This window comes from Phoxinus phoxinus (genome assembly GCF_949152265.1).
Source record: "Phoxinus phoxinus genome assembly, chromosome: 23".
NCBI classification, from domain to species: Eukaryota; Metazoa; Chordata; class Actinopteri; order Cypriniformes; family Leuciscidae; genus Phoxinus; species Phoxinus phoxinus.
Window position 1 is genome coordinate 2,739,925 of NC_136898.1, and position 17,941 is coordinate 2,757,865.

A 17,941-nucleotide genomic window follows, 5' to 3' on the forward strand; every position below is an offset into this window, starting at 1 on the left:
GTCAAATTAGATTAATAAAAATATGCAGGACTAAAGAAAACACGAACCAAACGAGGATGAACACTGCGCAGAAAACATCATTATATTACTTATTTATGCTTTTGCATTTATCCAAAGTCACAGGAGTGCTAAATGTTTCGTAAGCAACATATTGTAAAATTATAATATAAAACAATAAAAATGCAAACATATATACATGTATAAAGCTTTCAGGGACTGCAATGCAATACAAGGTGCTTTGGATAAAAAACATCTGCTAAATGTACATGCATACCTGGATAACAGTATATGCCAGAATGCATAAATGTGAGCATTTCATCATAGCAGATGTTTTACAGTTCCTGGTTGTTTTGGGGGCTTTTAAAGTGTGAAATTGACGTCACAGCTCAGAACAGTCGCTAATGAAGGTCTCGCGGTGCCATCAGTCAATCAGCACTGTCAGGACGTAATAAATGCAAGGTAATTAGTCACATGACATTTACGGCTTACGTGATTGACTAAAACAATGTGCAAAAGTTGCATGCAGTGTGTTTCCAGCCAAGCTGATGAATGGGGACGCTAACGGTAACTCAAGGTGTATTGAACATGCTTGCATTTTTTTTTTTTTCAAAGAAAACATTTCACTATCAATTATTTGGTTCTCATATTGAGTCACGACTTGATATCCAATTTAAAAGCAGGATCCTGAAGCAAAACCAGCAGAGGGCCGCTGGTCAGAATGATCTACGACCTGCCAAATAAATCAGCGGCACACTTCGCATGCACATATTTAATGCAAATGCAAATGTTAGTAAATGTCTTCAATGACATTTAGCGCTTTTACTTTCTCAATGAAGGCTCTATATAACAATCAGTCAATTACGTCTTGTGGTCTCCCTCCCACCCACCGCACAGCCAGATAAGGCACATGGAAGTCTTTACAACCCATCCAAAACCATTAGAGATAATAGAAGCGTTAAGTGAATCCAAAGCGGCCAATGCCACCGGGTTCCTCGGCCCATAGAGCGCAAACAAAAGGAAGTTTCAGACGACCCGGGTACGGGGACCGAAAGAAAAAATTATAAAGATTGCGAAGCATTCCCAAGCACAAGAGATCCTCTCCATCCCCCTTTCCTCATGCTCTCCTGAAGAAGAAACGTCTCCCTCTTTTCAAGCAGCTTGCTTTTGGATGAGCTCTCTTTAAAAAGATAGCAAAATCTTTGTTTATTCCCATTGTTCAAGGGGTGGGGGGTGGATTTCCCCCCTCTTTCTCTCTCTATGCTGAATTCCATCGGCTCTGCCCAGCTATTTAAGTGTGCATTGTGAAGGCTGACCTATGAAAAATTCAGAGGACAGACAAGAGACCCAAGCCAGTGGCCCTCCACTGTTGGGCTCCTTGGGGATCGCTGGACTGTGGGAGACACTGCCATTTGCACACCAATTGCTGAATCCCATTCTTGAAGCCAAGCTGGGCTTAGATACCCCTCCTCCTCCTCCTCCTCCTCCTCTCCCGTTCTCCAGCAGCCCCACCATGGTGTTCCTCTGTGAGGGGAGATGAATAGGAAAACCTGCTTTGGGACTGAATGAATGCACAGACTGTCAAAGCTCTCAAAGGCCTGCAATTTTAGAGCCACTTGTGTTGCATATTAACATGTATGTGAGGACTAAACCATGTGGTCGAGCTCCGGCCAACACACGCGCTGGGGAACGGCAAAGCGATTGGCGTCTTAAACAAACATGCGGCGCGGGTTTGAAGAGCTCGAGCGCTATCTTGCCTGGAGAAAACGCTGGATGCAGAACAAATCAAATCAGTTTTTAATAAGCTTAAGTGAGACGTAATGACATCAGGAGGGCGGATTAATTAAAACGCAGAGTTCAGTGATCGATTGAACCCAACTCTTAAAATGTGCAGATCTAATTTAAGCATTTATAAACTTGTCTTGTCTGTGCTTTAAATCGACAAACGTTTTTTTTTCACGCTGTCGATGACTGATGCAACGCCGAAAGCAAATGAGTTTGTAGTAAAAGCAGCTCTCATCATAATGATAACCAACAATTGTAAAAGCAGAGGTTTGCAGTCATCTCCAAATGGGAAAACTGTCTCACTGTAGCTCCAGTAAATTGGAAAAACAAGAGCAAGAATGTCTGGCGCCAGCCAAAGAAAATGCACCTTCGGCCTAACTGCACTAGGACATTTTTCAGACTGCGTTTCCTGTTAGAGATTCCGACTCTGAGACGGTGCGTCACACTTGGGAATCAGAATCGCAGCGGTATTGACTCCTTGCGCTGGAACAGAGACGCAAATATCAAAGACGTGTAAAGGGCACAAAACACACGGCTGATGACACAACAGTGACACCGCAACTGAAACGGAGCATTTATCTGCTTTCATGCCGGAGTTTTTGTTGCATTTATGTGCTATTTATCATATCTCTAGTTAGGAAACTTACAACTGGTGGGGTACAGCCAAAAAAAGTTTTTTTATGGGGGTTGCAATTTATTTTACAGTTGTTCCTCATGTACATATATACTTATAGCAATTACAATAACTGGGCTATCTACACTAAAAAATGCTGGGTTGTTTCAACCCAATTTTGGATCAAATATGGACAAACCCAGCCGTTGGGTTAAATTTTTACATTACATTTTTAACCCAACGTTTGGGTGTGTCCATATTTGACCCAAAATTGGGTTGAAACAACCCAGCATTTTTTAGAGTGTATGTACTAAACCTGAATCTACCCCTAAACCCCTGTTAGTTAGCTTATATTACCTAGGGTTACACTTTATTTGAAGGTGTCAGTGTTACAGTGTAATTATATATTTAAGTACTGAGTAATATTAAGCAACTACATGTACTTACTATAGGGTTAGGGTTTGGTTGAGGGTTAATTGCATGTAATTATGCATAATTTACAGTTATTACTATGGTAAGTACATGTAACATATGTAACAAGGACACTGTAAAATAAAGTTTACTTTGAGTAAGTACACTGTAAGTACATGTACTGTAAAATAAAGTTCAACAAATAAATCTGTTGCAGATCTGATTATTAACAGCAATGCTGAACGCAGATAATAAAATGCAAATAATTATATAATGATGCATAGTTAGGCTAATAAAATGAGTATTATCAACCTGTAAAAGAGAGATCTAAATGATCTTTTAATCGTTTAAAGTCATGCATGCAATATGATGACACTTTAGTTTAGGGTCCAATTTATTAGTACTTATAAAGCACATATTAATGTCTTATTCTGCATGATCATAACATCCCTTAATCCACTCAATACCTACACTTAACAACTACATTACTAACTTATAATAAACAGTAATTAGGAGTTTATTGCGACAAAAGTGATAGTTAATAGTGAGAATTGGACCATCCATATATATATATATACATATACAAACACATCTTTTTTTGGTCATGTTACTCAATACAGCCACACAGTGTCCGGTGTTTGCTTCAAGTATTCGGCTGGTAGCTCACATTACTGCTGATGTTTATGCATTTGCAAAGTTGTTTATTCCATGTCATGTTAATCATTTTGCAGATTCGTCTGGGGCCTGTGCAGTTCATGGTAATATTACTACATTTCAATATTGTGTTTCTGTTCAAAATGGGTCCTGAAACCAAACCAGTTGAGGAGCAGTGAACGATAACACACTCTCAGTGTATTCATCACATGTTGTGTGCGCACACATTATACACTCTTCTAGGAAACGCCAGGTTTGGAAACGGTCCTTAGTTGATTTGCAGACACGATTAACTATTGCACTGTATGCTCAAAATTTGAACGAGTTCCACTATCAATAAGCAATGAAAGAATACCGGAGTAATCACGATCAATACTCCAGAGACTTCAGCAGTCTCCAAACCCGTCCAAACCACTGGAGATTTGTAGCCGAGCATTTCACAAACACAGTCTCTCTCTCTCTCTCTCTCTCTCTCTCTCTCTCTCCTCTCTCTCTCTCTCTCTCTCTCTCGAAACTATTTTCCCACTGTTTAAGATTAGTTCAGGGTAAACATAAAGAAGGCATTTCTCAGGCATAACTCGAACCCGGTGCCCCCTAATCAAACAAAAATGGATCTAATCATACAGAAAGCGCTTTTTTAAAACAATTTAGGCTCTTCAAGCGCTAGCCCTCGCGACGGAGAGAGCGTGCTAATCTAGCTTCTCTCACGGGAAGAACGCCACAGTTCATAGGAGAATATTTAATGGGATGACAGGTTTCAGAACAGAACATTCGGAGGAAAAGGCATAATTTACAACATATTTATTGTTAATAAGTGATTCATAATATACAGGTTATTTACAAAAAACAAAAACAAAACTCTGCGGGCACAAATAACTTCACTTTAAGCTTCGTGTATATCACAATAATGAAAGAAAAAAATGGAGAAAGGAGGTAGAACAAGGAAACAGAGAGGTGTCGAAGACCAAAAAATTGGTTAAAGACCTTTTTCTCTCCAGAAGAAAACCTATTTTCTTAAAAGGAAAGTCTTTTGTCTTCAACCATTGTCCTCGCTTGAATAGCCTGCCAATTCCGACTAAACATATTCACCATCAGTTGGTTTAAAGGCAGAGGGAAGCTCGGGGTCTCAATGGAGGCTTGGTAAAGAGGGAAAACCCAAGCAAAGGAGAGTTTCGACTTGAAACAATGGCATTCCGATGCCGGCCAGGCAGGTCACAAAGGGATGTTCTCAGGGTGAATATCAAATTTCCAAAAACAGTAGGGAGAGGACAGAACCCCCACTGGCCTTTTAAAGTCAAAAGGTTGACCCACCACAGACACACGGAGACTGTGCTGAAGACCTCGGAGAACGGGCGCTTTAGAACTCATGTGACGGAATTCTGTCTCTACTGAGAATTCCGAGGAGTTCTAAATCATAACATGACCGGAAAAGATGCTCTCCTCTGGACACCAATAAAGGAGCTTTGTTGAACAAACAGGGATAATAAATATTTATAGAGAGAGCGGCGCGCTCTTGTACTAACTAGTTAAACCCTCACTCGCAAGTCTTAAAAAAATGAGGTAATCCCAGCAAAAAAAACGGCTTTAGAAGATAAAAATACACTAAAAGCAATTGAGCCTCGCTGTCCAAGATCCCAGTCTGGTGTGCTTGTGTATTTCCTGTATCCCATTGTCTCTCCTCTCTCCAGTCAATCTACAGAGGTTTTGTTGGCCCGAAGACTTGCTCTACGGACACCCGGAGAGCTTTGCGGCTTCTCTGGGGCTAGTAAAAAAAAAAAGAAGAAAAAAAAAAAGTATCCAATTACTGCTGGAAAACACCAAGCCAGCCATCATCATCCTTACAGTTACGGAAAGCAGCCAGCGAGGTCCCAAAGTGGTTGGAGTTGTTCTGGATGAGTTTAAGTCGCATCTGGAAGTGAGAGGAACAGCAGGGGCCCCTCATCCCACCCCCATCCCCGCGTCCCGAGGTTTTCCGGACACCGCGGGTGGTTTCCTCCAGGTCCCACCCCCACCCTCACCGCGAGATCCAGCAGCACCTGTGGAGAGACGCGACACATGTCAATCATCCCGTCGCCATGGAGTCGCCGCCGCCGGCTCGCGGGAATATCAACGGGAGCCGGCGGGAGAACGGCGGGAGACAGATGGCACCGCGTCTGCGGATCGTTGCGTGGAAATTAAGCGAGTCGGTACAGACAGATCATGCGGCCTTCACTCCTGAACTAATTTTCTCATTTCAAAATAAAATTATGAGATTAAGCAAACCAACTAGATCTGAGATGAACCATAATATTACAAACTCTGATTGAACGCAATAACATATCCCATAATGCACTGCGAATGATGAAAACATTGGTACAATATAAAACTATTGACTTAAATTATTTATTATTAGTATAAAACTAAGTATTTTATAATCATATCAGGGTTATTAGTTAACAAAAAAAAAACAAGACAAAAAATAATCTATATATATATAGTTTTATGATGATATATATATATATAATATACACTGTTTATATATATATATATATATATATATATATATATATATATATAAAATGTAAAATTTTTGTTTACTTAAAATAGAAAAAATATTTCTCATAATCATTTAGTGTAACTTGATGTACCAAAATAAAATTAAAACTGAAATAAAAACTAAATAGATATTAAAAAACACAACTAATAAAAACGACAAAAACATAAAACAAACTAAAATTAAAACTAAAACAGAAAATATATAAATAAAACGAACTCAAATTATTAATAGAAACTATAATAGTATCTCTTAAGTAACATTATTATAAAATGTATTATGCACAACATATGTATTTGTAAATATATCATAATCGGTATGTTTTAAATCATTATATTTTATGTTTATTGCAAAATATAAAGTAGTTTTAGAGCGTGAGGAGGCGGACTCGATTACATCATCCGCAATGCTTCATGGGAGTGGGCGGCGACTGGAGCAAATTCTGTTTCCATGGTAACAGTGCGCTCTCTGATTGGTGGATCGTTCTCTTAGTTCTTCACAGAGAATTTGGCTAGTAAACACACTCATTTTTGCTCATAAATATGAAATCACACAAGCTAAAAAATCACTTAACCTCAAGAGCTCATGGTAGGTCAGAGTTAAAAGTCATCAATTTTTTACTTCTGAAACCGGAGTGATTGATATATCTGATAGATTTGATTGTCTTACCTTTTTTGTCTTCAGTAATACGCTAAGGAGAGCCATCAGAGGAGCGCTCCTACCCATGTCCTGTGAGGAGATACAAGGGAAGAACTTATTCAAATCTCATCACTAAACATACACATCTCAGTCTGTCATAATTTACTAACTCTCATGTTCTGGCCAGTCTTTTCCATATGAGGAAAGCTATCAAATGATTCGCACACTATATTTCTGAAATACAAGTCATTTTATACAACTTACATTCCAGAGTGACTTATTTCATGTCATTAATGTCAAGCATAGCATAACTGCACATCTGTATTTGTGAACACATCAACACATGTTTCTCTGAAAAGCACATTTCTCACAGTTTCGCTTTAAATAAATTGGTTTAGAATGAATTTGCTTGCTTATATTTGGTTACACTTTATTTTAAGATGACAGTTACATTGTACTGTATTGCACTGAGTAACATTCATTTACTATGTACTTAAGGTTTGGTTTAGGGTTAGTTACTTGTAATTATGCATAATTTACTGTTATTACTATTGTAAGTATGTGTTGTAAAGTGTAACCATATATTTTTCATTCCTGTTTGTTGTGAATTCTGTTAAAATTAAAGGATTTGTTGTGGATCGAAGGGAACCAAAATACGTTTATAGTGTTTATAATGTTCGAAAACATCTGGTATTTCACATCATTTCTGAATGTAATGATAAAATGTGACTTAAACACACTGATGTGACTTGTCTGTGTGTTTTTTTCTCTCTCTCAACAAGGCAATTTGTTTTGAAAACACAGTATATACAGTAGTGGCAAAATAGAGAAAATTGCCATCTTCAAATATTATAAAAAAATGTTCGGTCACACTTTAGATTAGAGTCCAATCCAATTCTCCTTGTTAACTACCTATTACCAACTTTTCCCTCAATAAACTCCTAATTACTGCTTATTAATAGTTTGTAATGAAGTTGTTAAGTTTAGGTATTGGGTGGATTAAGGGATGTAGAATATGATCATGCAGAATAAGTCATTAATATGTGCTTTATAAGTACTAATAAACAGACAATATCCCGGAAATATGCATGATAATAAGAACTGGACCCTAAACTAAAGTGTTATCAGATTTTCTTAAAGATTTTTCTAAGCATATTGCGTAGTTGTGCTTGGAGTTCGTTGTTTTATTTGTTATATAACTCAAATTACAACTTGCGTGACACTTTTTGGCCAAACTCTCACACTCTAAAAAATGCTGGGTTGTTTCAACCCAATTTTGGGTCAATTATGGACAAACCCAAACGTTGGGTTAAAAATGTAATGTAAAAATTTAACCCAACGGCTGGGTTTGTCCATATTTGACCCAAAATTAGCATTTTTTAGAGTGGAAATTATGAACACGTGCAAAAACAAGCGAGAACCAACAAAATATGAATTGATCATGTTGTAGTCAGTGCAATCTTTTAGTTTTTCTATCCATTCTTTTTGTAGTAGTTTGCCAGATAATTAATTTAGTCCGATAATTACCTCAACCAAGTTTAGGGTCTCATTCTTCCCTCATATTTCCTCACAATTTAATGGAAATTGGAGTCATAATTTTTTTTTTTTCAATATCCCTTTTGGCCTTTTTATTCCAAGTGCTTCACTTTCTATGGAAAAGAGCAGCCAGGATACTCTTCAAACTCTCTTTCTCGCATGTAAAGGTTAATTTTTAGCCAGAACTGTTCCTTTAAACCCCATCTCCCCGCACATCATCCCGACAGTGCAGACTTCATTACTCAAACGCCAGGATTGTGTCCATATCTTATATTGCGAGTCAGCCAGCAGAACGGCAGGGGAACGCGGTGGGTTCCTCCCCACACAAGAGCGTGGAAATAGCTTGGCACCGGCACGCTCTTTTACATAAACTAGTCCCTCTAGAACCTGTTTTTATATGCTGTTATATGGTTTGAATTTCCATTGACAAATTAGAATGAAATTATTCTAAAATATTCTAAAGAGAGCGCGGGACCCAGGCCAAGGGATATGAAAGAGCTTTTCACAGTTTTGGAGGGCCCAGAGCACTAAAGGAGTTTCACATCAGAGCCCCGGGGCCGATTCCCCCCCTCACCCATGGACAGGGATCGCCTTCATGGATCTGGGAGAGGGGAAGGACTGGGAACGAGGGCCAGCTGTGGGGCCCAGTCTGTCTGGATGGCTGACTGCTCTGTCTGGCTCTTAGACGGGTTCTCTTGGCCAGCGAAACACATGCACTAAAGCCTACGCATGGAAAAGCAACACCCTTCTGCTCCATATGCCGTTCTCAGGCTCACTTACGAACTTGTTGGTTTATGTTTCGGAGGGTGGGGTGGCTATAAGAAACATTAATGATCTTCCAGACATGTATGACTACAACAACATATGAGGTGACACGGAAAATTTGCATCTTGGCTCTGGGCTTGAGGGATGATCTGTGCGGAACGGTTCTGGGCGTCTGTGGGGGTTTTTATAAACACAAAAAATTAAATTCTGTCGTTATTTACTCACATCAAGTCATTCAAACTTATAACACTGAAACAAGCATGTTCTGTAAAGCTGCTTTGAAACAATGTGTTGTGAAAAGTGCTATACATATAAACCTCATGTTTCTGTTAGACACACAAATCTGTAACATTCTTGTGTTAAATAATAAATAAAAAAACGTTGACTAGAAATGAAATGTATTTGTATATCGTTTCAGAAACACAGTATATACATGTATTGGCCAAAATGAGAGTCATCTTAAGAAAAAGTGCCATCTGTACCCTTTATTCAAATATTATAAAAAGTCACACTTTAGATTAGGGGTTCAATTCTCACTATTAACTATGTCTTTTGCCTCAATCGTGATGTTGATGTTTATAATATCATAAAAACATTTTAGTTGCATTTAGCAGATTACAGCTGGGTGATCAAATATTATAATAAGAGAGTTTTGATGGGAATTTTCAGTGATAGATTATAGCACTTTTAAGTCTATATATATAAAATATTAATGGAAAATAGCAGCTTGGACATTCTTCCTAATGTCTCCTTTTGTGCTTCACATAATAATAATAATATTAGGTAACACTATTTTACAGAGTCTGTTACACTCTAAAAAATGCTGGGTTGTTTTAACCCAATTTTGGGTCAAATATGGAAAAACCCAAACGTTGGATTAAAAATCCATTATAAAAATGTAACCCAAATGCTGGGTATGTCCATATTTGACCCAAAATTGGGTTAAAACAACCCAGCATTTTTTAGAGTGTACATGTAGTTACTATTACTATAAATTGTGCTTAATTACATGCAACTAGCCTTACAGTAAGTACATATAGTTAATTATTATTACTCACTACTTAAATGTAACACAGACACCTTAAAATAAAGTGTAACCTAATAATCATACAGGGCTGGTGAGTAAACAGTGACAGAATTTATATTTTTAGGTCAACTGCTCCTTTAATGTGTAGCATGGAGAGATGATGCACAAATCAAAGTGATGCATCTCTGACGATACAGGCCCGTCCCTTGACAAAATGCTAAAGCGGAATTCAATACATGCCAAGACAAGACCATTTTTTTCTTTTTTTTCTCGTTTCCACCCTGACATTCCTCGCGGAAAAATGCAGTGTATCACACGGACACGAGAAGACACTAATTAATTCTGCTCGGCAAACAAACACTCCCACAAGAAGGTGTGCATCTGCACATGCAACTGCTATCGATCATGCAAACGGGAGATATTAGCTGAATGAATTTAATTATAAACAGCCCGTACTGTATGCAAACGACGACCACAATTACAACAGATGAAAACAACTGAGTGCTTATGATAGATGAGAGAAACGTTCAAAGCCATGGATGGTTATTTTAGGATATGCAACTTGCACACTGCTTACAAATGTGTTTTTACAGAGCTTTTCTGACAAACAGGGAAAATGTTCAAAGACACGGAAGCGTATTTTTGCAAAGGACCTGCAAGTTACACAGCGTTTGGAGTGTACACTGTTTGCTGATATTTTGCACACAGATATCAAGCCCTCTTTTCTCCTCACATCACTGACGCGTATACCTGTGTTCTCAGCCCGTTTCTGGAGTCTTGTTTTGAGTCGTTTTCCCAGGAGACCATTGCATCTTCTCCTTTGTTTTCTGTCTGTTCTGGCCTTTAGTGTTTATTCTCAAAGCCACAAAGCTGTCAGAATATCCGACAGCATCTGACAACCTTCTCCATTTATTAGGCAAAATAGTGAAGAAGAAGAAAAAAACCCCGCTCAGAGTTGGAGATAGCTAGGACTTCATGATCAGACTGCATTCGGATTGCATGCATGTTTGCAACTTACATCTGTTCTAGATTTGGTCAAGATCACGCTCCTGAAATTATTGCAGTTTTTAAACGATAAAATATATTCATTTAGCTGGTAATGTCGTCATTAAAAAAAAATAAATACAAAAAGGTGTGTGTGTATATATATATATACATAATGGTGAAACTCAAAAAATTTGAATATGGTGCAAAAGTTCATTTATTTCAGTAATTCAACTTAAAAGGTGAAACTAATATATTATATAGACTCATTACATGCAAAGTGAGATATTTCAAGCCTTTATTTGTTATCATTTTGATGGATTACAGCTTATGAAAACCTTTTCACAATCTTCTAATTTTGAATTTGTTTGTTTTTATAAGCTGTAAGCCATAATCATCAAAATTATAACAAATAAAGGCTTGAAATATCTCACTTTGCATGTAATGAGTCTATATAATATATTAGTGTCACCTTTTAAGTTGAATTACTGAAATTAACTTGAGCACGATATTCTCATTTTTCGAGTTTCACCTGTACACACACACACACACACACACACACACACACACACACACACACACACACACACACACACACACACACACACACACACACACACACACACATAAAATAAAAATAAAAAGCATATAACAAAATACAAACAGCTAAAGTGATCAAAAAGCAAAAAGTCAGATGTGCACAGAGAGAAGGCTACTGCATTTCTGAAAAAAATAAATCTTTTTTTTTTTTTTTTTATAAAACAAAACTAACTACCCGGTGCAAAAGATGGAAATAGAGATAAATGCAAAAACCAGATCCGTGGTCTCTGGTGTGTTTGTTGTGAAGGGAATACCGTGCAACTGGCTGTGTCAAAGCTTTAGTACGTTTTAAGTTACAAGCGCTTGAGATATTCCTGTAAAGAAAATAATTTCGACCCTCCTCTCAACTATCCAGAAAATCAAACACATCCCCTCATGAATATGATGCCACACGTCTGATTATGACATATCTGATGGTGCGCAATTACAGGACCGACGGGACCAATCAAGAAGCATGAAGTGACAGGAAGGAGAACGTGGAGTTAAAACCTTGGCCTTGCGCCGACGCCTGCGTTTAACTCTCACACCACATTGTTATCAGGCCTCACGGGTTAATAACGCCACGGCGAGCTCTGACGTGCCTGTAGTCAAACGAATCGCAAACTTGGCTGCACTAACCTCCTTAGACAATGTTTGTTTCCAAAATAACGCAATAACACCCGTGTCTTTGCTGTGGCATTCAACGAGAAATTCAGGGAAGTGGAGCTGTGTGACCTACGATGCTCTTGACTGATATTTTACACCGTTGACAATACATATGAACAGCCGTGTACAGTTTCCAGTAAATAATTTGATAAGAAAGCCTGGGGTAAAAACACTTACGCTACCCAGGAACATATTAAACACTGGAGACATATTTTCTAAACTGTTTTCAGAATAAAACTGCTCCCCATTGAATGTACTTACATTTAAAACACACAAAAAAGGATCTGTAGTTAAGATCTTCACTCTTATTATTAAAATCCTAATTAAAGATCCTGTCTGTGCAAGATAAAAATGTAAAAACATTGAGTTTGCATGATGTTAAACTCCTAAAATGTAGGCTTTAACATTGAAGACATTGTAGTCACATGCAAGTCTTGTGTAAAATGTCTAATAATGCAGAAATATTAATACTACTATTAATCACTATTGCATACAAGTAATAGCAGTTGTTTCTCCTGCTAGTGCTACTCTCTCTCTCTCTCTCTCTCTCTCTCTCACACACACACACACACACACACACACACACACACACACACACTTATATGACATTTATAATAAAATTGCAATTTGTATTGCAAATTGCAGAGCCCAACAAACTTTCTCTGCTGTCAGTGGGTTAATTATTATTTTGCGTCCTGTTTTCTGTCAGCTGAAGACTGAGTGTTTTAAAGTGTGCTAATTAAAGCTCACTTCTGGGTGACAGATTAGTTGTAAATGGGTCCCTGTGCCTGAGGTTAAGCTACCTTGGGTTGTTCATTATTCAACCATTAAGCCATCAAAGTAAACTCAACAGTCCATAAAAACACCAATTCATCAAGCTCTCACTGCAAGTCAATGAAGTTTACCTTCTTTGTTGTCACTCTGGCCCCGTGCTCGATCCCAGAATCCCAGGCACTTGTCATTACTGGGGTCCTCTATCAGAGCCTTGTTTCCAGGGACATACCAGGTGGCATGTTGCTCTGTCATGAGAGAGTCAAGGTCAATGGTATTCACTGAGCCCTTGCCTGTGACCGGGCTCGAAGTGGCCAGGGCGCACTCCCCGTTCAGACCGGCCTGGCACTCGGCCTTTTTCCCCGCTTTGCCTCCCATCGGCTGGTCCTCGGAGATGCTAAACTGCTGCCTTTGCAACTGGATCTGAGCCTGCAAAATCTCCAGAGGATGAACCTCGTCCTGGCCCGTGTTGCTCAGCGGCGTCCGCACCTGATCCATGCACGGGGCGTCACTGTAACCCGCCCTGTTTTCAGAGTTACACTTCACGCCCGCTCTGCAAGGCCTCGGGTCCTCGGTGCTGTAGTTCGGGCTCGCTTCATCTAAATAATCCATGCATGGTGAAACGCCATCCGATTTGCCCACGCTTTGAATTCCACTGTCCATTGAGGTGGCGAGGTCGGGTTTACCGAAAGAAGGGGAGACCAGCGACCTCTCCGGGGTCTTCCCTCGGCTTTCCAAGCCTATGCTCACAGCTGAACCCTGTTGACTCGGACTCACGACGGGGTTTCCAGCGCCGCACGGAGGAGAGAAGTTTCCAGGACTGATGTGCCCACTGTCTCGCCTCTTCTTCCCTCTTCCCTTGCCCGTTGGCATTTTCCCCTCACATCCAGACTCCATGTTGTCGTTCGGGGAGAGGGTGCTCGCTTCCCTTTTCGCCATCTGGCCCGTACCACTTTGACCCGCCGCCGTCGTATTGTTGTTGTTATTCCCAGAGCAAGGCGTTTGACTATTCTGAGAAGCATTGCTCTGGAAATACTCTGCCCCTGGGCCGCCACTGCCACTGCTATTTATGTCCTGCTCAACCTGACCTGCTTTGCGTTTGGCCTCATTTTGACTTTTCTTATTAAAAGTCACATTGAGGTTTGGGGCCCCAAGGCTGGCGATCATATTCTGGCAGGCCGTGGAAAGAGCTGCCAGACAGCTTTGGCCAAACACACTGTCTTTTGTACTGGCTTTGTTCAAATTCCCCAAAGAGAGGGCCCCAAGCTTATTGACTGACAGGTGCTGGCTGGAGAGGTACTCTGGATGGGCGGGATAGTTCCCTGGAGAGGAGCTAAATCCTGGAGGATTGCTCTGGGGGGCTCCCTGTTGACTCGGCCCTCCAGGAGGGAAACTGTGTTGCCTCCTCATCGCCATTCCTCCGAATTCAGCCGGCCTCCTGTCCGACTGCATGTTGCTCTCATCAGGAGACTGCATCTGCAGAGGATTGCTGACATTATTCTCGAATGGATGATGCGCTCCGGGAGAATTCAAAGACTGCATGTCCATGCTTGTGATGCCTTGTCTAAAAATAATATTGTGTCCGTTCTCTGCCTGCTCCAAGGCATGCGTGTTTGTTTCTCTACAATGCTGTTGTGGCTCAGGAAACCATGAGTTTTCTTGAGGTAGGTGGGGGCTGTCAAAGTTTCCATGAAAATTATTATGCTTCTTCTCGAAATTGGACTGAGACACACTACCCAGAGGGCCTCGGCAGACCATGCCGTTTGATGTGACGTCCCCGTGGAGACTTAACTGTTGCAGGTCGGGTTGCCTCATTCTCTGTTGCTGGCTTCTCGATGCCATTTGTTTGATAATCATCGCTGCGTTTTGCCGGCGTTGCTGTTGTTGCTGCTGCTGCGGAGGGCCGGAGCTCAAAGGTAGGGGGCCTGATGGAAACCCATCCGTCACATGCGATGTGAAGTCCCCCATGGGAGAGGGGAAAGCTGGGGGGGAGAGGTGGCTCTCAAGATTGGGCCGATTATGTAAGCTGTTGCTTAGGGGGCTGCAACTCTCTCCAGCAGAGCCATTTGGGAGATCAAACCGTGGCCTTTTCGCCATATTCAAATAAGGCAGTGAGCTGAGGTGAGGGTGATGTGGGGGTTGAGGGGCTAGTTGGGGGACATCAAACACTGGCTCCCCGAAGGGATGCATGTTGTGGTTATTCAGTCTATGGATGGGCCGATCCAGGTGGCCGTGCTGAACGTGAACCATCGGGCCGCCGTCTGCATTGTTCGCGACATAGTCCGGCGTGTGATAAAACCGTGGAAGTGCAGGGGAACTAGGATTCTGCCTGGCAACAGGTCCAGGTCTTTGCTGCGCCATGAGGTGGTGTCTAGCGGTAACCCCCGGATCAATTTTCCCTCTGTTCCCGAATCGGTCCGAAAACACGTTTTGCTGAGGTAGCTGCTGGTCGACTTTCGAGCCGCCCATCATTGGCCCTCGGGAACCAGTTCGATTACAAGTGGAAAAAGGACCCCCCGCCACTTGGTTCCCCGTTTCACAATAGGGCAGTTTGTGCTCTGAATTATCCGGGGTGGAGAATCCTGTCATATCGAAATTCCCCGTCAGAGGATCACAGGGAAAACAGTGCTCGGATCCCGCCATCCTGCCCTGTGGGAAAAGCCTGTAATGTTCGAGTCTGTGGGTTTCAGGGGACGAGGACGGCAGGCCGTGGAACGAAGCGGCGCGGTTCGGTGACTGGTCTAGGGGAAGACACGGAGCTGGAACCGCATTGTTACCGTTCGGATGGCCGTGTGGTTGAAACTCAGGCATGGCCGCCATTCTCTGTTGATGCTGTTGCTGTGAAATGCACTCTCGCGACTGCGCCTCTGCGAGCTGCTGGCCGAATCCTCCTTCAAACATATGCGGGTGACCTGCGTTGCTGCTGTTGAAACCCATGTGTCTGTCCCCATGCAGGCAAGAGGGGACACTGTCCTGATACAGATGTGGATGCTGCTCGTGGTTAGGAGCTTGATGGTTGAACGGTCCTTGCATGTGGAGTTGATGCTGTGGCTGAACTCCCATCGTGAGCATATCCCCATGGCCATGAGTCTGGAATCCATACTGGTCTCTATTTGAGACAAAGTTGAGTCCCTGCATAGGGGATTCATTTAGGGGACCCATCATCGGCTCCACAGCTACCGACGGCCCTTTCATATGAAATCCGGCACTGTTATAATTAGAGTTCATTTTCAGTCTACGGGGATTAAATTCCTTTTGTTTGTTTGTCACTGCAAATCAAAAAAAGAGATAAAATTAAATCAAACAAATCCATTTTTTGTGTACTTTCAAAAAATAATTTATTTTATCTCTTAGGAGATATTATTTGAATAATCCAAATAATTCTATAATTTCAACAACACTATTAATCAATAAAAAAATATATATAAAGTTTTCGTTTCACATGCATGTGCATTTTGATCAATATTAAATGATGCGAAAGTAAGAGATCAGATGACAATTGGAAGTACCTCAAATCCAGCACAAGCATAAAAACGCGAAGTCCTCTATGGATATCCTTAATGCAACGATCCTGGAAAACGTGCATCTTAATAAAACTCCTCGTTTACATCATTATTCGATGCGTAACGTCCCCAAGTCGTTCAACACATATCCAGAGGAGTGCAAAGCAGCGCGCGTAGCACATGTCCCATGTTCACATCTCCAATGCAATGCGCGCGATCCCGACGAATTATTCTAGATTTAAAACGCTAACATGCATTCAAAAAGAGTAAATAAATGCATTAAATCGGCGGTCCTCTGAGGAGAACTTCGCGCGTGCGTTCAGTCCTGCGAGGAGACCCAATGCGCCGCTGTGGGTGAGCGCGCGTTTATAAACTGGAGAGCCCAGGATCCCTTTTGTTGCCACAGTATGAAATGCATTTAGCACATACAATTAATCGGCAATTTCTTTAATATTGTCCGAACTGTACGCGATTTTCCATCAAATAGTTCTGGCTCCAGGAAGATTTTCCTCATTTATCCTTGTGTGTCGGATGTGTTGAGCCGCGGGCATCGGCAACAAGTTTGACATTCCCTCATCTGTTCCAGCGCTGATTCCTCACCAATGCCGACACAGGCACACATGCGCAGGGGGCGGGGCTTCGTGCGCCAGGGCGGGGCTTGACGCGCAAGGGGCGGGGCTTTGCTTAAGGACGCCTAAAAGAGATGTATAACGTATTAATAAAATATAATAGGTTAATAAGAAACAAAACTTCTAGTTCTTAAACGTCTTTCACAAATAGGAGATCTAGATTTCTAAGCATCAATAACAGCTGATAAAAATATCAAAACTAGATTTAGCTGTATTCATTCTGTACATATAAAATATATTACACTGGGATGATTTTTTCCACCCACAAATCAACATATTATAAAAACATGTAACGAAAATGTCAATGCTTAATTCTACGTGTGAAATACTAGATCTCTAATTAACATTTTTCATAATTTAAAACGCCTTAGTTTAAATATTCAGTCATTCCCAAATCCTCAAAATAGCCATATTCCTTTATGCACAGATAATGTAGTAAATATGCATCAGTTAATTAGTAAATTAGCAGATGCATGACACAGGCTTCATTTTCAAGCTGTGCCGAATGGCAGCCAGAGATAATGAATGTGGGTTAATTTCCTGGAAGTAACCGGTGATTGTGATGTATTTTTAGAGCTCATTGCTGCAGCATGGGTCAAATTATTTATCTTTACAACAAAAGCTTTTTAACGCATACTAATTAAGAAATTGTAGAAATAAAAACCTTATACTACAAACTAGACTGTGTCTCACAAACCACAACCCATTAGGCTACTAAGAGGTTTTATGGTGAAATATAAGTGGCCATTTATTGATAGGTATGACTGAAGAAATTAAACTAATAGAGGGATAGTAAATGGAGAGCTAGAAGACGGGTTTTGTAGGTCCCTCTGGCCTCCAGAAGAAATC

At 40.8% G+C, this 17,941-nt stretch overlaps 1 protein-coding gene across 1 annotated transcript; it reads right to left on the reverse strand.

The window, feature by feature from the left end:
* Positions 1 to 4,240: 4,240 nt before the first annotated feature.
* On the reverse strand, positions 4,241 to 17,177 carry mn1a (meningioma 1a). The gene is made up of 4 exons (XM_079600108.1): positions 16,470 to 17,177; positions 13,095 to 16,229; positions 6,663 to 6,722; positions 4,241 to 5,496 (listed from the first exon to the last, which is right to left on the reverse strand). Exons 2-3 carry the CDS (start codon positions 16,186 to 16,188, stop codon positions 6,712 to 6,714), a joined length of 3,105 nt encoding a protein of 1,034 aa, XP_079456234.1. The 5' UTR covers positions 16,189 to 16,229; positions 16,470 to 17,177; the 3' UTR covers positions 4,241 to 5,496; positions 6,663 to 6,711.
* Between the last annotated feature and the right edge of the window lie 764 nt (positions 17,178 to 17,941).

Coding starts and splice junctions, on each gene's coding strand:
- mn1a (XM_079600108.1), bottom strand. CDS start 16,188: ATGAACTCTAATTATAACAGTGCCGGATTTCATATGAAAGGGCCGTCG.